The sequence below is a fragment of the Astyanax mexicanus genome, chromosome 8, assembly GCF_023375975.1.
Source record: "Astyanax mexicanus isolate ESR-SI-001 chromosome 8, AstMex3_surface, whole genome shotgun sequence".
NCBI classification, from domain to species: Eukaryota; Metazoa; Chordata; class Actinopteri; order Characiformes; family Acestrorhamphidae; genus Astyanax; species Astyanax mexicanus.
The window spans coordinates 6053337-6080691 of record NC_064415.1 but is presented as its reverse complement, the minus strand read 5'-3'; the positions used below and the strand labels follow the sequence as shown (position 1 = coordinate 6080691).

The window sequence follows — 27355 nt, the reverse complement described above, 5'->3', positions numbered from 1 at the left end:
TATTAAGACTGGCTTTTACATTTTTATTTAAGGTTAGCCATGTTGTATGTCTATTAGATAAAAAGCTAAATATTTGAAAACTGGTCTCTGTTAGCCTCACTTAGCCATGTTTTTGAACACCATTTTGAGTTTGTTCTTGAGCTAAATAGCTCAAGCAGTTATAAAAACTGATCTTTACTTGTCTTTTTAATTATAAGCCATGTTAGCATTGTTGGATTTGTTTTTTAGCTAAACAGCTAAACAGATGTGACAATATTAAGACATTTATTTTTCGATAAGATAGTATTTGTGGGTTTGTCTTTAACTAAACAGCTGAAGATGTAAAAAAAAAAAAGTAAGACTGGCTTTTACAGTTATATTCAAGGTTAGCTATGTTGTAGGTCCATTAGATAAGAAGCTAAATATTTGAAAACTGGTCTCTGCTAACCTTACGTAGCTGTATTTTTACATATAATTTCTGGTTTGGTCTTGAGCTAAATAGCTAAAGTTCTTTAATTGAATACAGGTCTTTACTTGAAGTTTCATGTTTAGACATGTTAGCATTTTTGTGTTTGTTATTAAGCTAAAGACTTGACTCTACTAGCCTTATGTTTTGTTAGCCATGTTAGAACTGTCGGTTTTGTCTTTTAGCTACAAGAGCTAGAGATGTGAAAATATTAAGCTACATTGGTAAATTTAAGTATGTCCATTGGATAAAAAGCTATATATATATATATATATATATATATATATATATATATATATATATATATAAACTGGTCCATACTGGCCTGTCATTGTTAGCTAGCAGTCTTAGCATTTGCTGAGGTTGTCGTTTTCCATTATAAAAACTGTTCTCTATGTCCTTTAGCTGCGTTTTAACCTTTTCATAGTTAGCTGTCTTAGCATTTCTGGGTTTTTCCTTTATAACAATTATAAATGATTATAAATGATCACCCTATTTAAAACAAAGGGCATTGTACAAGTCTATACATTTATACCACTAATATATCATATTCTCAAGTTGTGTAAATCGTAAATTGTGCTATATCATCAAAAATAATCAGAATCTAACGTTTAAAATCCTTCCTCTGGTCTAGGAATTTGTAGTCTTTCATAAGAGAAAGTTACAGACGTATGATATACAGTATATCCACCACTTCCAAGAGCTCATCTGCTCTCTCAGTTAACAGGAATAGCTCTGCTGTCCATTTGAGGTGGTGGATTCAGGATTCAGGATTGTGTGGAAAAGATGCAGTCTGGGGGAAAATGCTTCTCCATCTGGTAGAGCTGGAACTCTTCACTGGTCTCTCGGGTTAAAATAAAAGTTCTTTCTGCAGGCCTGAAATCTCAGACGGCCCAGGTTTGGCACATTAAGCCCTGCATGTGGTTTATATTTGTCCAGTATAGGCTAGTCTGCTAGTCCTTAGCTAGCCCACTGACTGTTAAGCTGCCCAAGTCCACGTCAGCTGGACCCCTCATATTAGGCGAGGCTCCAGTTAGCATTAGCATCATGCTAGAGTGAGGTGGTTGTTCCGGTCTACAGTCGGTAGAAGCTCTTTCTTTAAGGGAGTCGATGTGATCGTAGAACCTCTGTCTTTTGACTTGAAGAGATCGGAGACATAGAAAACCTGGGGGATGAAAACTGAATGTTATTTACAGTCAATATAATCCACTGCAAAAAGTGTATTTTTCGCACTATAAAACGCACCAGATTATAAAACACAAACAGTAAATATCTATTTTCATACACAAGGCACACCAAATTATTAGCCGCATTGTGAAACTAGTAAGGAATAGAGGTGTCGCCATGTTTTCCTTATAATTCAGCCTGTAAAGCTGAGCTAAGTGAAGTATACAAAACCGTGATTCTTAATTTTTTTTTTTTTAAAGGTTATGAGCGCTGAATGTTAATATACACAAATTTCTCTCCTGAGAACTGTTTGTTAGGGTTTGTAAAGCGATTCTTCAGTTTATGTACAGTAAGATTAGATTTCCAGATTTCCAATAATATATCCCAGGTGAACCTCGATTGAAGGTATAACTGAAGAACCAGAGACAGGAGAGAAAACAATCAATAAAACCTGATTAGCTATCCGTTATATACAATAAGATAACATAGGTGCATAGCTGTGTTGTATGTCCATTAGATAGAAAGCTGTTTGTGTTTAAATAACTGCAAAGAATAATAAAGTGAATAGAGCATTTGATATATTTGATATATTTTTTTATGTTTTGAATTTAAAACATACACTTTTTAATATACACAAATTTCTCTCCTGAGAACTGTTTGTTAGGGTTTGTAAAGCGATTCTTCAGTTTATGTACAGTAAGATTAGATTTCGAGATTTCCAATAAGGCTGGGTGCAGCAGCATTAGCATAAGCAGCTAACCACAAGCGCAAGCCTTTACACACATACACTTTTTCCAATTTATTCTGACATTTTTGATTGATTTTTTTTGTGTAAAACCTTTGGCAGAAAATTAACTCCATAGATTTATAAATATTCTGGCCCCTTGATGGCTTCTAAAGCCATCCACTGCGGTAAAGTGTTTTATGAAACTCCTGTTTTTGAGACTGGTATTCTTTAAGGGGTTAAATAATTCTTTCAATAAGGAAATCACAAAAAGGAAATTTGTTGGTATATTAGAAAAAAATATTGTTGTAATTTTTTAAGTTGCATTTGTCTGTTATACAAGTTCTTATTTGATCTAATTGCGAACAAGATAACGTCTTGTTATAATTGTGAACAGGTGAACATCGGAACGTGCACTTACGATGCAGTATGCCACCAGGGCTCCCTGTGCAAACCCTGCCAGTACGTCAGTGGGGTGGTGCTTGTGGTCGGAGACACGGGATAGGCCGGTGTAGAAGGCCATCATCAGTAGAGTGAACTGAACCAGCGGCCGCAGGAGCCGCGCCCCCTCCCAGGTGAACCTCGATTGAAGGTATAACTGAAGAACCAGAGACAGGAGAGAAAACAATCAATAAAACCTGATTAGCTATCCGTTATATACAATAAGATAACATAGGTGCATAGCCGTGTTGTATGTCCATTAGATAGAAAGCTGATTGTGTTTAAATAATTGCAAAGAATAATAAAGTGAAAAGAACATACACTTTTTTCATTCAATTCTCACATTTTTGATGATAGATTTGGCACAAAATTAAGATTTTACACATTTTAAAGTTCCATTAAAGTGTTTGAACATGGGGAGACTAGTAAAATAATACTTGGTCCCTCTATGAATAGCAGCAGCAGTAGCTCCTTCATACTGAATTTACTTTTTACCATGAACTGTTTAATATGAACATACATGTGAAAGAAGCCTAATCCTAAAAGTGGGCATGGCAGAATAAGGTGGATAAACTGTAATGTGGATACTTACAGCCAGATAGAGCATGGTGTACATGGAGAAAGAGGCGTGGCCTGAGAAAAAGGACTTCCTGTAAAGAGAGACAAAGCAGATTTAATTATATATTCAGTCAAACACTAATATTTTTTTATCATAATTTGGTCAGTAAAATGTTTTTCTGCTTTTTTTAAAAGGACAGAGATGGTGCTACTGTATATACCACTGTGTGTGATGATCAGATCTGATCACAGCTTATGGTAATGAATGGAGACTGCAGATATAATCCTCACAGGTGCAGCGATGCACATCCATCAGTTTCCTCACGAGCATTAACCTACATAACACAGCCTCGCCCTAATATCCTTACATAACCACACCTGCAGCTCTGCCTGTACTAAACACACTGCTGTCAGTGGGTTGATTAGGCTGCCAACTTTAATTTATAACATTCAATATTCATAACATTCATGTTGATATTTTTGATTGTTTATTTTGTAAGTTTATTTTTACAGTAAGCAGTTTATTTTGTATTTATTTTGTTTTTAACTGTGAAGCTTTAAGGGTATTTTTGGTAAAATTGTTCAAATTTTTTTTTTTTTTGTGCAGGCACTTTAGTATTGTGACTATTTTTTGTTATTATTTATTTTGTCTTGGTAAGTTGCAGATATATTTATACTAAATAAAACCATATAACACTTTCTCATTCTATTTTTCTTTTTTTGTTTGTTTTCCTACATTGTAAATTAACACTAAAGTCATCCAGAATATGAAGAAACAAATAAAGAATCATGTAATAAATTTGTGTTAAACAAACCAAAATAAATCTTATTTTATCTGTAAACCTGCATTTTTTGAGGCTGGAAAACTCTTGCTCCTCCTTTCTTGGGACGGTCCTGATCAGAGCCAGTTTCATCATCATAAAATGTTTGATGGTCTTTGCTGTAATTGCACTTGAGCATACTTTCAAAGTTCTTGAAATTCCAGGTGACTCTACGTCATAAAGCTGACTGAGAAAATCTAAAGCCAAGATGTGCAAAACTGTCTAATCTAAGCAATAAGAGCAACTTTGAAGAATCTGAAATATAAAATGCATTCTGGCTTTACTAAATAATTCAATATATATTTTTCTGTATGTATAGTCTGCATGAGTTTAGTATTAATCTACAATGCGGAACATTTTGAATAATGAAATAACATTGAATATAAGGTGTGTCTTTAAACTGGAATATTATGATTATTAAGTTTAGGCCATATTGGCGTGTAACAGTGTTCAGGTCATACCGAGCCTCCTGCACCCTGCTGTCGTCTCCTGTGCACATGTAGTCGGTGATGTAGCCCAGCGAGCAGTTGATGGTGGAGAAGTCCGGCCTGCAGACGTCCAGGAAGTGAGGTCGCAGACGGCCCACCGAGACTTTGGCGATGTCGGTGAAGGACTGGCTGACTGCGCAGCCGAAGATGAACACGCCCACCTGCTTGTAGAGAGCGGACAGGTACGGGTTCCTCACGAACGCGTTGGAGCCCTCGTGCAGGTAGTGGATCCTGTAGCTCTCGCCTATCGTGATCTGTGGGGAAGAAGAGAAGAACGAGAGAGAACCAGAGTTAAACTGTAGTTTGGAATAAACTACAAATGGAAAAATGGGTCAATTGTACATATCTTCACTGTCCGATGAAAAAAACAGCAACTTTACAGGGGAGAGAAAAAACCTTGTAAACTTTTAATGGAAGTCAATGTAAAAAGAGTTTATTTCAGGTCATTTTGAAGAGTTTCTATTGGTCTGTTCATCAAGAAATTTTGGCACAGTGTAAGGGACAGTTTGCCTGTTCAAATTATGTCGTAAACTAAAAATCGACAAAAATGAAGATAGGTGTTTAAAGTGTCTAAAAACCCATGCTATCTGATTACTAATAGCTTAATGCATTTATTTATATATTTTTTTCCAAATTTGCACTGACCTAAGAATCAAATCCAATCAGATACATTTTTATTTTTAGTTGGGGGCGAGTGAGGCCAACTCCATCACGTCCTAATCAGCCTGAGTGACAGATCTGCACCATATGGTACTAAAAGCTGTTCTAAGGACAGCTTAGCAATATTTTTGTCAACGTCACAAGCCATTCAATGTACAGTATAGCTGCATCATCAGCACTTTGTGTAAAATATGTTGTAAAATTAGAAAACAGGACAGTCTTTAATGTTATGTAACTATAAAAGTTAATATCTATTTACTTTATAAAATGTAAGTACAGTACCAGTCTCTAAATTTTCCAGTGGCGCCAAGACATTTTAGATAATTTCACGCTCTTCACTTTGTGGGAACAGTTTGTTGACAGCCCCTATCTGTTCACACGTGACACATGATTACTGCAAAACAGTGCACAAAGCAAGGTTCATAAATAGGGATGTCCCCAATCCAATTGCGTGAACGGAAATCAGGGCCGCTCATGGATATCAGTGTCTGTCTTTACAAATGAGCTTCTGGGAAAATGGTCAAAACTGCCATAAACACACTCCTAAACCTTGTGGAAAGCCTTCCCAAAAGCAGGAAGAGCTGAAGCTGTTATAGTTAGAAAGGTTGGGCCGACAATATATTAAAAGTTATGGATTAGGAATGGTAATAGTTTTACCAAATTGAAAACCTCTGGAATATAATCAAGAGGAAGGTGGATGATCACAAACCATCAAACCAAACTGAACTGCTTGAATTTTTGCACCAGGAGTAAAGCAGCATAAAGTTATCCAAAAGCAGTGTGTAAGACTGGTGGAGAAGAAGAACATGATGCCAAGATGCATGAAAACTGTGATTAAAAACCAGGGTTATTCCACCAAATATTGATTTCTGAACTTGAATATGAATATGAATTTGTTTTCTTTGCATTATTTGAGGTCTGAAAGCTCTGCATCTTTTTGTTGTTTCAGACATTTCTCATTTTCTGCAAATAAATGCTGTAAATGACAATATTTTTATTTGGAATTTGGGAGAAATGTTGTCTGTAGTTTATAGAATAAAACAACAATGTTCATTTTACTCATTAATACACCTATAAATAGCAAAATCAGAGCAACTGATTCAGAAACTGAAGGGCTCTCTTTATTTTTTCCAGAGTGCGCCACGTTCCTGACTGACGTCTCCTCCTGCTGTTATTGTCCTCTGTCTGTTTGAGTGGCGTTTCTCTTCATCGCTAAACACACAGTCCTCAGCCTGGTCCTCCTCTCCACATCTGGACGTCACCTCTGGAATTTTAGCAGCTCAGATCTCAGAGCAGCTCAGAGCGGCGTGATGGAGGGCAGCGTTAATTCATCCCATGTGTTCAACCTCCACCTCCCCCCATCCTACACCCTCCTTACACTCCTCCCCCAGAAATGTGCGTGCAAGAGCTGTGGGGGGGTGGGGGATCTGAGGGGCAGAGGGGCTCATGGCTGGTACCAATAAAGAGAAGTGCTGAGCCAGCCGTCGGGGCTCATGCTGCTCGGCTGCTGTTTGGTTTAGAGCCTCAGGTTTGAAGTCTGGAGCTTCGCTGAGAGCTGAGGAGGTTGTGTATTACCCTCTGATCAAAGCTGCTGTGTGGATATAAGGGGGGTCTGATCCTGGATTCGGGGGGATTTTTAGTAAAGTGGACTTTTTCAGCCAGCTGGACAACTTTATTATCAATCTTCATTGAGTGTTCAATCTGTCAAGTTCTCTGGATGTTCTCAGAACATTGTATACAGCTCTGGGGAAAATATATAAGACCATTATTTGCTATTTAAATGTTTATGTTTGAGTAAAATGAACATGTTGTTTAATTCTATAAACTACGGACAACATTTCTTCCCAATTATAAATGAAAATATTGTTATTTAGAGCATTTATTTGCAGAAAATGAAAAATGTCTGAAACAACAAAATAATGCTCAAATAATGCAAAGAAAACAAGTTCATATTCATAAAGTTTTAAGAGTTCAGAAATCAATATTTGGTGGAATAAACCTGGTTTTTAATCACTGTTTTCATGCATCTTGGCCTTTTCTCCTCCACCAGTCTTACACACTGCTTTTGGATAACTTTATGCTGCTTTACTCCTGGTGCAAAAATTTAAGTAGTTCAGTTTGGTGGTTTGATGGCTTGTGATCATCCATCGTCCTCTTGATTATATTCCAGAGGTTTTCAATTTGATAAAATCAAAGAAACTCATAGAAGATGTATAGCTACCATCTTTTCTATAATACAGTTTTAGTGTTTAAGTATTTAGTATTGTAGTTTACTTGACTCAAGTGTCTACAATGCTGAGAAGCACCTTAGGGAGCGTAGAAAAATATTGAACAAAATGAATAATGTATAACAAATCTATTTAACTTTACCAAAATGTGACCTAGTAACATGTTCTAATGTTTAAACGATGATAAACAACAAACTATAGCTACTGTTATTTTTAGTATTTAAGCAATAGTATTTTAGTTTGACTAAAATTCACATTTATATGGTTTTATATAGCGTTACCAGCGCTGAGTGACATTTTACTATGGTCCCTAAAGTAAGGGACAAAATGAGTAATGAATAAATCTGTTTAACTTTACCAAAATGTGACTGAGTAACATATTCAAATGTTCAAACATTGATAAACAACAAACTATTGAAAACAGACTTTTTGATCTTTGCTAATATTTTAGTATTTAAGTATTAAAATATTCCACATTTATGTGATTTTATAAAGGTGTTTCCAGCACTGAGTACTGATACTTTAGGGACCGTAGAAAAATATGGAACAAAATGAATAATGAATAAATCAATTTAGGTTTCTCCAAATGTGACCTCTTGACGTGAAACTTGGTTTGAAATCACAAGGTCCCATTTTTATTCATTAAACTTTTTGTCTGGTATTTTTCTACAGCCCCTAAAGTGCTGCTCGATGCAGGGAAGAAACATAAGCATGGCAGAGGTGTTGAGTAATGAAGTACAAATACTTTGTCATCTTACTTAAGTAGAAATGTTGTTACTGGAGTAATTATTTTACATTTTGACACAATTATCTGAACTTTCTACTCCTTACATTTTAATAAAAATAGCCTTGTTACTCCTATTTCATTTCAGCTTGTTTTCATCTCGGCTTCTCATCGTTCAATAAAACCCCTATCCAGATAAATCTCTCCATCCCCCCCCCCCCCCCCCCCACTTAACTTCTTTAATATGTTTTCATTCTACTAGAGCTGGGCGATGGCCCAAAAAAAAAAATCTTAATTTTTTTTTTAAATCCGATTTTCGATTTAAATCGATTTTTTCGCCTACTAAAATCTCCTAAAAGACGCTAAATTATGTCATCGCCTACTTTGTATAATACATGTTTTTGAAGCTGTAAAGGATTAACATTGTGTGAGAGAAAAAAGTGAGTAAAAAACACCCTAAATATGTTAGAAATGTTACAAATGAACATCTGTTGCTTTTTAAATAGGCAGTCACGTCTCAAAAAACTTTATTTTTTACGTAAATTACATGAATCAGTTTTTTGTCGTATTGTTAAATGTTATTATAAGAGCAATTTTTTAAATTTTTTTTTTTTTTTTTTAGCTTTCTTAAGTTTTCTTTATTTTCAAACCTATTATAGACAAATTGTTGAATAGCTTTTTACAAAGAGGGAGACACTGTGGAGAAGGTGAGTGACAGGCTACGTGGTGAATGAGGTGACTGGCTGACTGCGCGGGAGAGAGGGGCGGGGCTAAGCTCAGGGGCGCATCTGTGGTGAAAATTAAAACTCAGAGAAAATCGATCGTCCTTAACTGTAAATTCGAATTAATCGATAAAATCAATTAATCGCCCAGCTCTACATTCTACTAAAATACATTAATTTACAATCAGCATATATTCAACAGTACAGTTTCTAACTCTTCCTTTTCCTCTGGGTATCTTCTGCTGAAATCCTGTCTGTGTGTTTTTGGTTTGTACGGGTTTCTGCCAGCAAAATCCTCCACCAGTAAACTCACCACCATCCAGCACACTCTCCCCCACCCCCCTATTCCCCCCCACTCCCCCCAGTTAAAGGAAATGAGAACGTCTGGTTTGGAAAAAAACAACTCTCTGAGAAAGAGTCCCAGATGAGACAGTGTTTATGACTCAGGGTCAATCCAACTCAACTACCAAAAGAAACATTAGAGAGAAACTAAAACATCTCTGCATTCCTCAGAGTTCTAATAGTGAAGACCAGATCTACAGAGCCATCTAAAAAAAAAATATCTCTGAAAAGTTACTTTGATTCAGTAATTTCAGTTCAAAATGTGAAACTCATATATTAAACACACAGAGTGATCTATTTTAAGCGTTTATTTATTTTATTGTTGATGATTATGAAGCTTGCAGCCAATAAAAACCCAAAAATCAGTGTCTCAGAAAATTAGAATATTATATAAGACCAAATGGTTCTTTTAGCAGTGTGGGCAGTGTGCCAAATCCTGCTGGAAAATGAAATCCACATCTCTATAAAAGTTATCAGTAGCAGAGGGAAGCATGAAGCGCTGTAAGATTTTGTGGGAAAACAAAACTGTACTGACTTTAGACTTGATAATAAAACACAGTGGATCAACACCAGCAGATGACAGACATGACTCACCACACTGTCAAAAGTACCAATTGCTTTTATATAATATTCAAATTTTCTGAGATACTGATTTTTGTTTTTTTTGGCTGTAAGCCATAATCTTTAACAATAAAATAAATAAACACTTAAAATAGATCACTCTGTGTGTTTAATACATCTATATAATATATGAGATTCACATTATGAACTGAATTACTGAAATAAAATAACTTTTCAAGGTTCTAACTTTTTGAGATGGCCCTGTAGTTTTATGATATTGTACCTAGCGATGGGACGATACACTTTTTTTTCAGCCCTGATTCCGATATAAAACTGATATAAAACTGCCCATACTGATACAAATACCGATATTTTTAGTACTATGATTATGGTTACATAATGAGGCTGAAACAGACCACACAGCCCTTTGAAGAGTATACACACCAGTGCATTTAATGTAAATGCATTTAAAAGTCATTTTTTTTCACACACTTTATATACAAACACACAATAGTTCCCTTTCAAATTAAATATTTTTATTTTTATTAAATTTTAAAAATACGTTAAATATTAAATACAGGGCTTTAGACTTTGTTTTGTGCACTGGTTGTGCAGGAGACTTTTATTTTGACAGGTAGCGTAGTGGATTAGCTGCAATGGCTAACGGCTAACTGGCGATGCTAACTGTATTTCCGAACTAAATTAATCGATGTTTTTTTAAAACAGATGGGTGTGTTTGTGCTGGTTAGTGTTTGTAGATCCTGTGGGTTTATAGAAAATGTGGATTATGACTATAGTTTACTATTATTTTATTATTTTAACTCCTAACCAAGGTCACAATACTCACTATTTATACCATAAAGAGCTTAAAATACTCTATAAATGCAGTCTTCAGCACCTTTAAAGCCTCTACAGAGCTCCTTATTCAGCATTCTGAGCATTTCAGATTAACTGTGTGTTTAATTGTGTGTTTGTGAGTAAACAGTAATTAAGCATTTCCTGCTGTCTGGTAAAGTGTGGGGCTACATGCTAACGAGCTTCACACCAGCAGCCGTTAGCATGTACTGAATAAAAACAGTGGAGAACAGAGGATTCAGCTACAACACTGAGGATTTACCTGCTGTTTTCACCTCTACTGAGACCCTTTTGGCTGCTTCTCCAACAAATGGCTAAAATGAGAAATGGCTGAAATAACAAGACCTCAAATAATGCAAAGAAAAAACAAGTTCATATTCATAAAGTTTTAAGAGTTCAGAAATCAATATTTGGTGGAATAACCCTGGTTGGTTTTTAATCACAGTTTTTTTTCATGCATCTTGGCATCATGTTCTCCTCCACCAGTCTTACACACTGCTTTTGGATAACTTTATGCTGCTTTACTCCTGGTGCAAAAAAATTCAAGCAGTTCAGTTTGGTTTCTATGGCTTGTGATCGTCCATCTTCCTCTTGATTATATTCCAGAGATTTTTAATTTGTTAAAATCACAGAAACTCATAATTTGTAAGTAATTGAACGTAATTCAGGTCAGAAAAAGTTAAGGGATTAACTGTGTGAATACAGTAGGGTCTATGTATTTATTGAAGTGTGGGCCTGTCTCGATAACTACTGTAGTTTGACTGATATATTGCTGCAGAAAAAATGAGGATAAACTATATTATTGTGATATTAAGACCATATTGTGCCTCTGAAAGAACAATATAGAAGAATAATAATGCAATAAATGGACCCGTCACATTTGCTATTTCTGTTTAGACAATATTTTGCTGCTGAAATAATTGTGATAAATGATATTATTTTAATAATAAGACCATATTATGAGTAAGATAAGATACAACAATTATAATAATATGTAAGCACAGCATAATAATGCAATTACTGGGCCTGTCACAATGCCTATTTTTGTTTGGACGATGCAATCTCTCAGAAATAACTGCGATAAATGATATTACTGTCATATTTAAGACTTAAAATTGTATACAATTAATAATAATAATAAAACAACAGTATAATAATGCCATTTTAAGCAACATTAAGATTCATTACTACTGAACCGTACAGTACACATCATTGTTTACTGTATGAACAATATAATTATATTCCATATCCCAGCATGCCCCTGCCCCAGAACTCCCGGACATTCCTGATGATCACGTGACACTTCGGCGTTATGGCTCACCGAGCTTCTTGATTGCTCACACCTGCTCTCACCTGTATATATACCCCCTGTCTTCTGTTATTCCTTGCCTGGTGTTTAATGTAGTTTCCTAGCTTTTCTACCTTCCTACGTTTCTTTTGTGTTTTGCTTCTTTGTTACCGACCCATTTTGTTGTTATTATTATTATTATTATTATTATTATTATTTTTGGATATCTTGCGTATGAACCCTTTTGTGCGCTTACAATCTGGTATGTTGCTATCCTTTTGACAAGCTGTCTTTAATCTTTCGTCTTTTATTTATAGTTTTTGTTTTTTTCTCTTCTTGTATTGTTTTTAGTTATTGCTTATCGTTATTATTATTTTACTGTTTTATAATCTTAGTTTTTATTTATTTATGTTGTTGTGTTCTTATATTTTTTGTTACCTTTGATTTCATACCCATGATTTTATGATTCCTTCAAATTCTTATTTTATCACATTTGTTTTATGTCTTATTTTAAAATATCTTGTATATATTATTAAAATGCTGAGTCTTTTTATTTACTTATACTTTCATTGACAATCCCTTTCCTGTGTATTGGCTTGGACAAATTTTAAATGTGGGCCACCCTTAATGTACTATGAGTTTAAATAAAGGTTGATTGATTGACTAAAGCAGGGGTGTCCAAACTACGTCCGGCGGGCCATTTGCGGCCCGTTTCCTTTTTTGGAGCGGCCCGTGAGGTATTTTAGAAATAGAATGAAAGTTGGCCCGGAGTTAAGCAGGTTTTTATAATGTGAGATTCAAAGTTTGAACGCTAGGTGTCAGAAACGGGCCAAAGAGTCTAAAAGCGGAGAGAGTGCGCATTTCTAGAGCAGAAAAACGGGGCAAAAGAGTCTAAAAGCGGAGAGAGTGTGCATTTCTAGCGCAGAAAACCGGGCCAAAGAGTCTAAAAGCGGAGAGAGTGTGCATTTCTAGCGCAGAAAAACGGGCCAAAGAGTCTAAAAGTGGAGAGAGTGAGCATTTCTAGCGCAGAAAAACGGGGCAAAAGAGTCTAAAAGCGGAGAGAGTGTGCATTTCTAGCGCAGAAAAACGGGCCAAAGAGTCTAAAAGTGGAGAGGGTGCGCAATTCTAGCGCAGAAAAACGGGCCAAAGAGTCTAAAAGAGGAGAGAGTGCGCATTTCTAGCGCAGAAAAACAGGCCAAAGAGTCTAAAAGTGGAGAGGGTGCGCAATTCTAGCGCAGAAAAACGAGCCAAAGAGTCTAAAAGTGGAGAGGGTGCGCATTTCTAGCACAGAAAAACGAGCCAAAGAGTCTAAAAGCGGAGAGGGTGCGCATTTCTAGAGCAGAAAAACGGGCCAAAGAGTCTAAAAGAGGAGAGAGTGAGCATTTCTAGCGCAGAAAAACGGGCCAAAGAGTCTAAAAGTGGAGAGGGTGCGCATTTCTAGCGCAGAAAAGCGAGCCAAAGAGTCTAAAAGTGGAGAGGGTGCGCATTTCTAGCGCAGAAAAACGAGCCAACGAGTCTAAAAGCGGAGAGGGTGCGCATTTCTAGCGCAGAAAAACGGGCCAAAGAGTCTAAAAGCGGAGAGAGTGCGCATTACTAGCGCAGAAAAACTGAGTCTAAAAGTTGCCGTAGTTAAGGAGTTTAATATTAGGAGACATCATGAAATGAAACATAAATTTGAAAAATCTTAGTTTACACAACACTGTCAAAGATAAAGATAGTAAGTCAAGTAAAATGGTGTGTAAATGAAATAATCAGGAAAATGTATTATTTAAAGTGGTATATTTCATTATTTGTTTTATTACAGAGTCTGTGGCCCGTGACTTCAAATATATTTCTCCTTCTGGCCCCCAACAAAAAAAAGTTTGGACACCCCTGGAATAAAGGACCAATGAACAGAACTTATGACATTAATATACATAATAAAATAGTTAAGTAATAATGAAGTCTCAACTTAATATTAATATAGGCACTAGTTAAGGCATTGTAAAGTTGTAAATACTGTTATTTAATAAATAGTTAAAATGTCGGTGTATACCATAACGTTTTGCATCTCATTGCATATTATTTCTATTTTTAGCATTAATATAAAGAATGAACTTACAGAGAGGACGACGATGAGAGTCCCTGCGGCAGACAGAACCCCGTCGCTGATGGTCTCTCTGTTTTTAGCCGGGTATTTTATGGACTCGTCGCTGCAGTAAAAGCCTCGGCGGTACGGCCGGACCGCGCTCGACTCGATGATCAGGAACGGAAGACCGGCTGCAGGACGGAGAGACAGGACACAGCTTCAGTATGAGTCTGAACCATGAATTCAGTAGATCATCTGTGTGCAATTACAGCTGACAGACTCAAATATAATCACAACAGATTATCACTGAGCTATTATAAATATTTACTCAATAATTAAAGCATTTTTATCATACTTATCTTAATGTGCATATTATTCATATGATCATTATTACAGATTACAATTTACTATAGAAAACATAGGGACAGTATGGCGACTATTACAGGCTATAGCAGTACAAAGCAGTACTTACCTAATTACTTTAATAACATTTTAAAACAATAACATTTGAGTGATTGCCAAGTTCAGACTAAGACTTATAGTAGACAAATACTTGCATTAACACAAGTGATATAAAGGACTACAAAACAAACAAAAAAAAACACCAAGATGAGTTATTGGGTCGTATCAGAAAAAATAGAATAAGTTAGACTCAAAATTAGACAGATAAACTACTGTATACATGGAACAGGTGTGTTACTTCCATTTTAAACAACTTTTCAGCACAGACATTTTACATATTTTGCTTATTTTTATAGTTTTTATCAAAAATACCTCCCACAGCTGACAAGCAATAAAATCCCATCATTTATTTTCACCTTATTCTCTCACCTGAACCTAAACATGATCCTTACTTTGGCTTTAACTGAATGTAATACACCAGTACCGGTCGCTTCAAATTAAAAGCCGTTTGCAGAATTTTATACATGCACTTTTATGGCATTTCATAAAATTGTAAAGCAGCACAATCAATAGCTTTTTTTGGCGGTGGGTAAAAACACTTTGTCTTTGTTTTTAACTAAAAGCTTAAAGCATCATTATACAAAACAAGTACAAGTGTAATTGTGCTTTGAACCGCACTTAAACATGCTGAAAACATGCATTTCTGGACAAGCTGAGAGATGCAGGACAAAACACTACTCAAAACTCATTATGGATTTTTCAGGGAATCTGCTCACACTGACCAAAAAAAATCCCATAATTTATTTTCACCTTATTCTCTCACCTGAACCTAAACATGATCCTTACTTTGGCTTTAACTGAATGTAATAAGCCAACCCATGTCGCTTCAAATTAAAAGCATTTTGCAGAATTGTATACAGGCACTTTTATGGCATTTCATAGAATTGTAAAGCAGCACAAACAATAGATTTTTTTAGCGGTTGGTAAAAACACTGTCTTTGTTTTTAACTAAAAACTTAAAGCATCATTATACAAAACAAGTACTAATACAAGTGTAATTGTGCTTTGAACCGCACTTACACATGCTGTACACATGCATTTCTGGACAAGCTGAGAGATGCAGAACAAAACACTAGGATGAAGGAATGGGTCATATCAGAAGAAACTGATTAATTAGACATTTTTATCAGAAATAGCCCCCACAGCTGTATGCTCCATTAGTTGGTCTAATTTAAATAGCTAAAAGAGGAAAGCTACCCAAAAATCAGTATGGATTATTCAGGGAATCTACTCACACTGAGCAAAAAAATCCCATCATTTATTTTCACCTTATTTTCTTACCTGAACTTGAACCTGATCTTTACTTTGGCTTTAATTGAATGTAATACACCAGTACCAGTCGTATCAAATTAAAAGCCTTTTGCAGAATTTTATATTTTTTTATATTTTATATACATTTCATAACATTGTAAAGCAGCACAAACCATAGATTTCTTTTAACGGTGGGTAAAAACACTTTGTCTTTGTTTTTAACTAAAGGCTTAAAGCTGCATTATACAAAACAAGTACAAATACAAGTGTAATTGTGCTTTGAATCGCACTTAAACATATATGCTACTTTAATTTTAATGCTGTACACATGCATTTCTGGACAAGCTGAAAGATACAAAAGCAGCATCTAAAAGTGAGAGAATCATGTGGACTGAGGTGGTAGAGTAATATTACAGGATTTTACACTAATATAACTCACAGGATGTACAGTTTCACCAAAGTTACATAGTGCAGTTACCAGCATATCGAGCTGGGGATGTACAGATATTAGGATATTTTTTTTTCTTTCTTTGTAAAGCTGCTTTGTGAGAACTTCAGTTGTAAAAAGCGCTATACAAATAGAATTTAATTTTAAAAAATTGAATTGAAATGTGGACTGATGTTAACATACAATATATTTAATGTATTTATTTGTCAATATCCATATGAACAATTTAGGGTTATGAATACAGTACAGTGAAAAAATATAGATATTTTAGTGTAGAAGTATTACCTAATCATGAAAGTACATATACTTCTTTTAATATTCTCCACTGTTAATTTTATTTTTCTGTTTGTTCCATGTGAGCAAACACAGGGTTATAAATAATCTCAGAGTGTTTACTGTACTGAGTTCTTGTAGGGTTTTTACTGAAACACTCTGAATATCAGTAATCTGTTCTGACTGGAGATAAAGAGCAGATCTTAAATAAACAGACTCTGAACGCTAAACTCTGTCCAGGATGATGGGAGATAACAGGATAAAGTTCCAGAGCAGAGAAACAGAACACTGACTCTCCCCGGGATGAGTTACTGTCTTTAGATAAATAAAAAAATACAGCTTTAAAGATGATTTCAGTCCCATTTATCACCTAAAACTCAGGATGTTTACAGGAACTGTAAACTGGAACATTGTGCAAGCGTCCTGTAACCTATTATATATTTACAAGAAAGATCATAGAAACGGAGCTTTGAACTTTAAATAATAAAAAAAAAAACAAGATAAAAGTTTCCTCATGATTAAAGTAAACAGTGTGATTATTTTCCTGAATCAAAGCAAAACTTGGTAATTTCCAACCAATTCACCAAGAGGCATGATGTACTGGAAAGACATGATATACAGGAAAATCCATCTAAAAGTAAAAGTGAAACTGTTTAGATTTAATTAATGCAACCATTCAAAGTCTAAAAACAGTTCTCTTTATTTATTTAGTCATTTATTTTAAGCCAAAGTTTTATTTTAACCCTCTTTTTTTGTTACGGGTGAAACTTAGCCGTTTTAAACTGTGATCTAGGAAAGATCTAGGAAAAATATTTAAAAGTATGTTTTAGTATGAAACTTCTTCTGTTTGCCTTAATTAGTTTAACCAACAATAATATAAAAACTAAAGCTAAAACAAAATTGCAATGTTATTATTCAATGTTATATAAAACTATTGTGCTTTATATGTTGGCCTGAACATGTCATTTTTTAATGATAAACGAGTGAATTATCCTAATTGATGCATTACCTGTTAATGAGGTAAGGAACGACATTGCACTACATATTGATAGAATAATTAGTAATGGAGTTTGTCATGGAAAGATGAAAGCAGTTAAAAATGGTTGTTCTAAAAATTAAAGATAGTTATGATAAAGAAATGATGGTTACTTTGAAAGTATCCTCAAGTGCAGTCACTGCAAAGACCCTCAAAAATGTGAAGGATGAAACTGGCACTCATCAGGGCCTTACCAGGAAAAGAAAGAGCAAGAGTTCCCTCTGTTGTACAGGATAAGTTAATTAGAGTTACCAGCCTCAGACACCGTAAAATGTGTAGTGATGTATTTACTGCATAATTGAAGAAAACAAAATTAAATTAAATTAAATTAAATTAGTTTTACATTTTTAGGGCGCCGAGTGGTCCAGCGGTCTAAAGCGCTGCCACTATGAGCAGGAGGTCGCAGGTTCGAACCCTTGCTTATGCAGCTTTGCCATCAAGCTGCCGGCGCTCAGAGGGAGCAAAATTGGCCCTGATCCCTCCGGGTGGGTACAGTAGATGGCGCTCTCTCCCCACATCACTCCTATGGTGATGTCTGCAGCACAGGGCATCTGTGAGCTGATGTATCAGAACCGAGTCGCTGCGCTTTCCTCCGAGCGTTAGCGCTGTGATGCTGATCGGCAATGCTGCATCAGCAGCAGCTCGAAAAGAAGTGGTGGCTGACTTCACATGTATCAGAGGAAGCGTGTGTTAGTCTTCACCCTCCTGGTGTGTTGGGGCATCACTAGTGATAGGGGGAGTCCTAATGAGTGGGTTGGATAATTGGCCGTGTAAATAATAATAATAATAAAAAAAAAAAATTTCAGTCAGTTCTTTTTTTTTTTTTTTTTTTTACTAATTTTGCAATAAACCAATAAACAACCTCAAAGCAGGCCCTCAGTTCTCTTTAATCCAGATTTTCACTACAGTCTGCTTTCTGGCTTTTCTCCCACCTCCCGGTATTACAGCCCTGCCTCTGGATTTAGCTTAGAAACATGCTGTGAATAAACACATATCGAACTTTGGACTCAAATCTCAGCTGTTCAGTCAGAAAGACTCAGAACCTGCTGAAACACGTTTTTATCAAAAGTTAAGAACACTTCAGTGCAGCGTTTCAGAAAAATGACAAATAAAAGCTTCTACTAAAACACTGTATAGCTCCTGCGATTTCGGCAAAAATGAACAAAGTAGTGAAAAGTATCTCTATTCATTACTCTGTAAGTAAAAGTATATTTTAGATACTAGTGTTTAATAAAATACTTCTGTAGAAGTTGTAGAAGAATCAACTAAAGCTTTTTACTGTTTAAGTAAAAGTGTTTTAAAAAAGTACTGCTTTCAAAACTTCTTAAAATATAAAAACACATTTTTCTAAAAGCCATGAATATAATGTTAAAAAATTAAAATGTTAATGTTGATAATATAATTTAGGATGCACTAGGCTGTTTCCTAGTGTTTCAGCTGCATATATGCTCATTGTAAATAGGCCTGTCACGATAACAAATGTTTTCAGAACGATATTTTGTCCCAGAAATGATTGCGATAAACGATATTGGTGACATTTTTAGACCACTAATTTGGCACTAATAAAATGATAACATAATAACATAACAAAGGAATTAACCCTTTTAAAGACAACAAACTTTCCATTTCTGTTTAGGCACCTAATTTTTTTTTTTTTACGAACCCCGGTCTGCCCAAGCTGGCCTGCGTTGAACCGGCATAAAGGCCTTCAATTGAGAGATACGCTGATGGTGAATAGAAGGCTGAGGCAACATGAACCTAAGACACTAAAGTTAAGCAACTAGAGCCACACTGGGCCGTTACTATGTTTGTATGGGTGTTGATTGAGGACATTTTTCCTAATAAAGGTAGGTTTTGGGTTAATTTACTACCTGTGTCTGTGTCTCTTAGTGCTTTCGCAGTGTGTGCAGGTGTGGATGGATCACAGTATAAACCAATAGGGAGTCAGATTGGTATGTGTTTATACTTCTCTACATCCAATCACAATCAGATTCACTCTATCTGGATGGAGAGATTTATCTGGATAGGGGTTTTATTGAACGATGAGAAGCTGGAATAAAAAAACGAGCTGAAATGAAATAGGAGTAACGAGGCTGTTTTTAAAAACCTCTGAGAATGAAACCGAAACTTTACGTGAAGCGTGAGAATGTCAGATATGGGTTAAGTTAAAGAGATAGTGTGAACAGACTATAATAAACATCAGATTTATTCAGAAGGTCAGGTTTGGGGCGTCGTTTCCTCTCCACCCGGGACTCAGAGGCTGCTGTTATACAGGTTGCTGGTCAGTAATTGACACACACAGATTTTCCAGTCCCCCTCGGCGGGAGGGATAAGTGTGTGTACATGTGTTGAGGGCTGTGTGTGCAGGACGAGGTGGTCTGGACGCTGCGGTCTGGGCTGAGCTTGTGTTCCTTCTGTCTAGACTGAAAATGGTCTGTAATGAAAGCTGTGTATCTCGGTTACTCTAAATAAAAAGCTGTAATTTAACACCTCGCTCTTCAGCCCCGGATCAGGATGTGATGGTTCTGTAAAGCCGGTCCGGACCCCCAGATGTTTAAGACCACCGATTCTCAGCCCTGCTGATGGAGAACTCCTGCCCTGCATATTTAGGAATTTCCTCTGCATAACACAGCTGGAACTGGGCGCGGTGGAACTGGGAAAACACTACAGCATGGAGAGAGCAGTGGTACTGTATGTACTGCAGCACCAGCACTGAGAATTCAGGGTTCTCCTTACTGGAGATCCATCTGCCTTCCTACAGGATTCACATCCAGACTAAACCATTAGAATTAACATGTTCTGAAAGCAGTAACTAAACAAACAGATGGGCTTAATCAAGGCTTGAGATAATAAAGCTTGCTTTAGGCCCAATCCACATGTATCTGGATAAAGTTTTTATCTGTGTTTTGGCCTCTCATCCACGTTAAATGGACTTTTGTTGTAGTAAAACATGATAAAAAGTTCTTACCTTTGATGAATAGCACACCTCTGTTCTCCCACAGCGTTCAGAGATACAGACATTTTAACAATTTGTCCCAAACACCCTTCAGACTGGGCGATACATTAGGTATAATTTACCCTGATAAATCACTTTTCCACCGTTATCCAGGTTCAAAGTAGTCTATGTAGACTACTACATAGTAATGCCAGCGCTCAGAGCTGAATGTAGCATTATAGGATGTAAACAGTGTTTTTTAATAAGCTTCTTGTGCACTTTTTAAGTTATTAATGCCTCGTTTTAAATGTCAGAGCTCTCCGGATTCTAGCAAGGAGGTGTGGAGCTACTTTGAGCTGGATAACGGTGGAAAAATCGATTTATCAGGGCAAATTATGCCACTTATCACCCAGTCCGAAGGGTGTTTAGACGAAGTTTTAAAATTTCTGGATCTCTGAACGCTGTGGGAGAACGGAGGTGTGCTGTTCATCAAACATAAGAACTTTTTATCATGTTTTACTACAACAAAAGAATATTTAACACCAGAGTTCTCCTTTAAGTTTCACTTTATCATGCTGTTAGTAGGCCTGTCACAAAACCATATCATCAGAGAGAAAACAGCATTCTCAGCTCTGTTTAACCACTGTAGATAATTCAGTCTGAAAGGGTTCATCTGTTTTAGAATGGTCAAATTATTGGCATTCATCAATAATGTCAATAATGAGATCCATATCTCAGTTTTAACAGTTACAGTTGAATTATCGCTGGCTACAGTTGGCTACAGAAGCTGTGGTTGGGTGGTATCTTCATCTCTACACTGTGTTTCACACTGATGAGCAGTTACAGTAGTGTAGAGTGGGCAGAGCAGCTCCGGTAATCTGCTGCAGAATAAGCAGTACTGCAGCAAGTGTGGCTACTAAGCTGATTATCAGCATTTAGACCTGCAGAGGTTTTAATTTTAAACACACCCCTCAGTAAACAGCTTCCAATTACACTATCAACACTTCTCTAATCAATACAGACTATATATATAAAACACTGCTGTCTAATTACTTTTACTGCAATTAACTGTGTCTGATGCTGGTAACTCTGAAAATTCTAATTCTGTGCAACACAGGGCACTTCTGCTCTTCTTTCCTGCTGTGGTCCTGATGAGGGCCAGTTCCATCATAATGTTTTGATGGTCTTTGCAAATACTGCACTTGAAGATTCTTTCAAATATTCACTGACTTTCATTACTTGACCAAGTCATTTTATTTTATCTAAGCGAAGAAGTGCTACTTTGAAAAACTGTATATAAAATATAAAACATGTATCATCTGGTTTGTTTAACACTTTTTTCGCTTATAAAATAACTCCTAAACTACTAAAATTAATATGATTCACTTCGTAGTTTGGATGACTTTAATCTACAATGCAGAACATTTAAAAACGGAGCTGCTCTACAGACAGACTCAGGAGATCCTTTGTCCCGAGGGCCATCAGACTCCCAGACTTCCTCTCTCTTCCCAGTGGAGCCGGAAGAGGGAGGAGGACATATCTATCTATCTGTGTTTCTGTCTGTCTATCAATCAACAGATAAATGGCTCCACAGAAGACCCCACACAAATGTCCCAAAGGTCAGTGCAGTGTTTTTTAGCTTTCACTGGATGTGGCAAAAGTCATGGGACATGACTATCAGTATTTTAGTCTATCAGTATTTTTAACATGTTTTCTCTGCACTGACCTCCCAGATTCCTTACTGTCCTTCTAATGATCAGGTTGTCTAATTAACCCTGGTGGGCGGCGGCCTGTTATTACTCTGAGACGCTGTGGGTGGTGAGATTATAACTCAGGCTCAGGATTATAGAAGGTGATAATTAAGTTGGTCTGGTCTTTTTAAAAATCTCTTTTTCCTAAAGCAGCTGCAGTGATTTTAATATTAAGTGTATTATATAACGCAGAGAAGATGAGTTATTTGAGTTATTTTCTTGTTTATAGTGTATGGTGTGTTCGTGGGCTAACCCTGCCCTGGCCGCAGTGTGTTTTAACCGGCCGCAGTGATCGCTCGGCTGCAGGCGGGCAGTGTGAGGCCGGCCGCTGATGTGGTGAGATGGGAGTGACCGCACGGCGGAAGTGGAGGAAGGACGGGAGTAATTACAGCCCTCCATCAGCCGAGCGTTTATACACAATCATTTCTACTCCGCTTCTCTTCTCCACGACAGCAGGGAACAGACTGAGCTGAGAATATTAAAGAAATATAAAATTCAGCTCTGGAAAAAAAACTAAGAAAACACTTAAAATTATGAGTTTCTTAGATTTTACTGAATTAAAAACCTCTGGAATATAATCAAGAGGATGATGGATGATCACAAGCCATCAAACCACCAAACTGAACTGCTTGATTTTTTGCACCAGGAGTAAAGCAGCATAAAGTTATCCAAAAGCAGTGTGTAAGACTGGTGGAGGAGAACATGATGCCAAGATGCATGAAAACTGTGATTAAAAACCACCAGGATTATTCCACCAAATGTTGATTTCTGAACTCTCCATAAAAAAGCCCTCCAATATTCAAATGGTCAAATTTGGTGTTAAGAAATTTTAATTTTAATTTAGTGTTCAAATAGTTGTGGTTAGTGTTTAAAAGCTGAACCCACTGTTTAAATGGTTGAATTCACCGTTGACATTTTTTCTTTAGTGTTTGAAGGTTTTATTAAAGTGTTTAAAAGATGAATTCACTGTTCAAAACTTTAAAAATGTAGTTTTAAACATTTTGATTCACAGTTTAGGCCGTGAAATCATCATGTAAAAGTTAAAATTTACAGCTCAAAAACTGGATTCACTTTTTAAATGTTTGGATGCAGTTTTTTCTTTATGAATATGAACTTGTTGTTGTTCTTTGCATCTTTTTTTTTGTTATTTCAGCCATTTCTCATTTTCTGCAAATAAATGCTCTAAATGACAATATTTTTATTTGGAATTTGGGAGAAATGTTCACTTTACTCAAATATACACCTATAAATAGCAAAAATTAGAAAAACTGATTCAGAAACTTGAGTGATCTCTTATTTTTTTCCAGACCTGTATATCATTTTAGGCTTTTTTTTTACTCAACCAATTAAATAAACCAAAGCCTAAAATAATATTAAGGAAAGCCTTTAAAAGTTTAGTATAAAATACTACTCAGGACATTAAAATGAATCTGCAATTGTCAAAATATGATGATAAAGTGACATAATTTAGATTTTATTGACTTTTTATCAAGTGAAGGGTTTGTGTCATTTTACTGCGGTTCATGTTATGTATTATCTACACTTACGACATTTTTAATGGGTTAAATATGATTAAAAACAATACAATCATTCAAGTGACACAATGTGTGCTAATGCTTCATTGGCATGGTCAGATATGTTTATGATTGATGTTATGTTCATATTATTAGATATTAGAATAAGCTCTTTGATTATTAAGTAAAAAAAAAAAAAAAAAAAAAAAAACAATTTTATATAAAAAAATTATTTTAAGAAAAAAGAAGTATCTGCTACAAATCAGTATGTCTGAAAGCACAAATCAATATTATTGTACAAACCCAGTATAACTAGTGTGCTTGAATACACAATGTATTATACCCAGCACTATTCAAAACATGCGTATTATATGAAAAAAAGCCTTTTTTGGACGCTTTTCTTCTCCTTTAAACAATAAAGTCAGCTGAGTTTCTGGTTGCGTCAGAGCGGGATCGGGAATGCAGCAAAATCCACTAAATCTCTCCTGGAACTCAGAACTGCACCCGAGTTTCAGATTAAACCGCCAGAAATACACAAATTACACCATCTGACGTGCTGCTGTTTATCCTCATAATCATAATTAATAACCTCTGTTCTCCTGCTGACCTCAGTACAGCAGGCCGTGCTAAGCCGCTATGCTAGCAGCGGTAAATCATCCTGCAGGCTGATTGGCTGATTGGATGTTTGTGTTGAAGGAATGCACTCATGCTTCCCGGGCTGAACCGGAGACGACAGACGTGACAAACAGAAATCAGGAATCAAGATTACAATTTGAGTAATTTGCCAGTTTTACAGTTTTGCTCATCAAAAAACATTAATTCATTGAACTGAATCTGATGATACTTCATAATAAATAACACATATTTTAACTTCAGCTGCTTTGTGCACTTACACTAGAAAAAGGCCTAAAGTACACTAGTGCTGTACAATAGGGCCATTTTATATCACAATATATATTATTTGACCATCGTAGAAGATATGATATGAAAATCTAAAAAAAAAACACAGAAATGCACAAAACTGCCAAGGATGCTACAAAGAATGACTGATGGATTTTATCATTTAAGTAATTTTGGAGTATTTCTATTGGCCCATTTATCATAGAAATCTGATACAATGTAAAGATATGCATTATGTCAAAAAGTGAAAAATGTCAAAAGTGGAGGGAGATACTAGGTTTTTGCAAGACAGTTAAATATGACATGACCCATGTTCTGCACAGCACAAAATAAACCACCTAAAAAAATCATTTTAAACTCAAGCTGCATTTCAACTGAACTCAATTGGATTTAGAATGTTTTAGCATAGAAAAGCAGAACAATTCAGTAGGAATGCACCCAAAAGTTGGGAGAGCCTCAAACCCAAAGAACCCACATAGTGTACCTGGGTATGAGCTTCCAGGACTGGTCCTGCAGCTCCTTCTCTACAGATACACCTAGTTATGTAATCCGTATGATTAGCTGTCACTCGCCATCATCTAATTCCTCTTATGACGAGGCTGAACGATAGCCAATAGGAAAGATGACCTCAGGAGAACTCCTGGACCCATGTGTTCAAAATCTAATCAGAACAAATATATCGGTCTGAATCTATTCGTATAAAAAATACAGCAACTACAAAGCTTTATATGATAGAAGGAAAAAAACTTCTACATTTTCAGTGGAAGTCAATGTAAAAGGATTTATTCCAAGTAATTTTGCAGAATTTCTATTGGCCCATTCATCATGGAAGTAGATCTCAAAAAGTGAAAAACTAAGATAAGATAAGATAACAAAAATAAGTTTTTTTTTTTTTGGTAAGATAATATGACCCATGGTCTAAAAAGACTAAAGGTAATGATTTTAAAAACAGTGAGGAAGCTCTGAATGAACACCATCAGTTCAGATAAAGGGAAGAGCTCCCGGCTCTTCAGGCTCCTTTTATATGCAAATTAAGAAGACAGAGCTTAATTCTCCTGTAGATTTACTGTGGATCTCCTCACAAAGGAGAAAATAATCTCTGAGAACTGAGAGGAGAGGTGTGAGCAACAGAACTGAGGAGCTAAACCAACACAAACAAATAAAAAATATAGAAAAATCTACTATATTTAATTTAAATACATTTAATTTCTAAATAAATATGAATTAATCCCTTTCCATGATTCACTTTCCAATCCTAAACCTTGAAGAAGAGGGGCAATCGCACTGACTATATAACACTAATAATCAAATAAAATACACATAATCAATCAGGAATTAAGAACAAAATAGCAATTGGAGAAATTTTCCAAAAAACAATATTAATTAATTAAACTGAATCTGATGATACTTCATAATAAATAAATATTTTAAATAATTCTGCTTTGTTCACTTACAAGAAAAAGCCTAATGTACACTAGGGCTGTACAATAGGACCATTTTATATCACATTATACTTTTGTCTATTTCAGAAGAAATTATATGACACTATAAAAATCAACAAAAATCCACAAAACTGCCAAGAACGCTTAAAAATGATGAGTTTCTTTGATTTTACAAAATAAAAAAAAAACTCTAGAATATAATCAAGAGGAAGATGGATGACCACAAGCCATCAAACCACCAAACTGAACTGCTTGAATTTTTGCACCAGGAGTAAAGCAGCATAAAGTTATCCAAAAGCAGTGTGTAAGACTGGTGGAGGAGAACATGATGCCAAGATGCACGAAAAAAACTGTGATTAATAACCAGGGTTATTCCTCCAATTTTTTTTTTATTTCAGCCATTTCTCATTTTCTGAAAATAAATGCTCTAAATGACAATATTTTTATTAGGAATTTGGGAGAAATGTTGTCTGTAGTTTATAGAATAAAACAACAATGTTCATTTTACTCAAACACAAACCTATAAATAGCAAAATCAGAGAAACTGATTAAGAAATTTAAGTGGTCTAATTTTTTCCCCAGAGCTTTATATATATATATATATACAGGTAACACACACACACCACCTTTAAAGTATATAAACGTTACGTAATGAAAGCTAATTTGCTGGACTCGATTAATCGTCAGGATTACTCGAGTATTATTAGCATAATAGACAGTAAAACAATCTTAGTTAATTGATTTCCATTTGAAAACCGCCATAAAAAATAATTATAGGGAATTGCACAAAAAAATGATTTTACTTTTGTTAAAATGCTTTAAAACTTTCTAAAAAAACGAATAAAAATCGAATAAAAGTTGATGAACAGCAGCCACGCAATTTTTGCATTTAATAAAGAGCAGAATAAGGACACAGAGAGACTCACCGAGGAAGAGGCAGAAGAGATCCAGGAAGATGAGCACCTTCCTCTGGCTGTTGTCTTTTCCCTCTGTGGGGGTGAGGGCTGAGCCTCCGTTCCTGGTGTCCACCGCCATCACCTTCTCCCCCAGTAAGCGCTGCATTTACCCGGCTGAGCTCCTGAAGCTGGAGGACCTGGGTAAGATCTGATTAGAGTAAATTCTGCAGTAAATCAGTGGAGGATCAGGGGATCAGATCTCCAAAACCCAACAGATCTCTTCAACAAAGACTCTACAACTCAACTAACTCAACTCTACTGCAGTCTGCAGCTGGTAGACCCCCAAACTCTGCTC

The 27355-nt window shown here is 35.8% G+C and overlaps 1 protein-coding gene and 1 long non-coding RNA gene across 2 annotated transcripts in view; one reads left to right on the top strand and one right to left on the bottom strand.

The window, feature by feature from the left end:
- The window catches only part of LOC125803935 (uncharacterized), a 14101-nt gene extending 5708 nt beyond the window's left edge, over positions 1 to 8393 (top strand). Inside the window, exons 2-3 of the long non-coding RNA XR_007440423.1 lie at positions 2734 to 2928; positions 6439 to 8393. This is a non-coding gene — a long non-coding RNA (uncharacterized LOC125803935). The remainder of the gene's footprint in view (positions 1 to 2733; positions 2929 to 6438) is intronic.
- LOC103047026 (phospholipid phosphatase 3) lies at positions 323 to 27355 on the bottom strand. Its single transcript, XM_007236430.4, has 6 exons — positions 27031 to 27355; positions 14126 to 14283; positions 4618 to 4898; positions 3370 to 3427; positions 2758 to 2934; positions 323 to 1610 (listed from the first exon to the last, which is right to left on the bottom strand). The coding sequence occupies exons 1-6, from the start codon at positions 27164 to 27166 to the stop codon at positions 1491 to 1493; spliced, it is 930 nt and encodes a 309-aa protein (XP_007236492.1). The 5' UTR covers positions 27167 to 27355; the 3' UTR covers positions 323 to 1490.

What these genes read in the sequence shown, in the direction of transcription:
- LOC103047026 (XM_007236430.4), bottom strand. Translation starts at nt 27,166, where the DNA reads ATGCAGCGCTTACTGGGGGAGAAGGTGATGGCGGTGGACACCAGGAAC. An exon ending in TCTCTTCTGCCTCTTCCTCG is followed by an intron (nt 14,284 to 27,030) that starts GTGAGTCTCTCT and finishes TCCGTCCTGCAG; the next exon opens with CCGGTCTTCCGTTCCTGATC. An exon ending in CTCTCATCGTCGTCCTCTCT is followed by an intron (nt 4,899 to 14,125) that starts GTAAGTTCATTC and finishes TCTTCCCCACAG; the next exon opens with ATCACGATAGGCGAGAGCTA.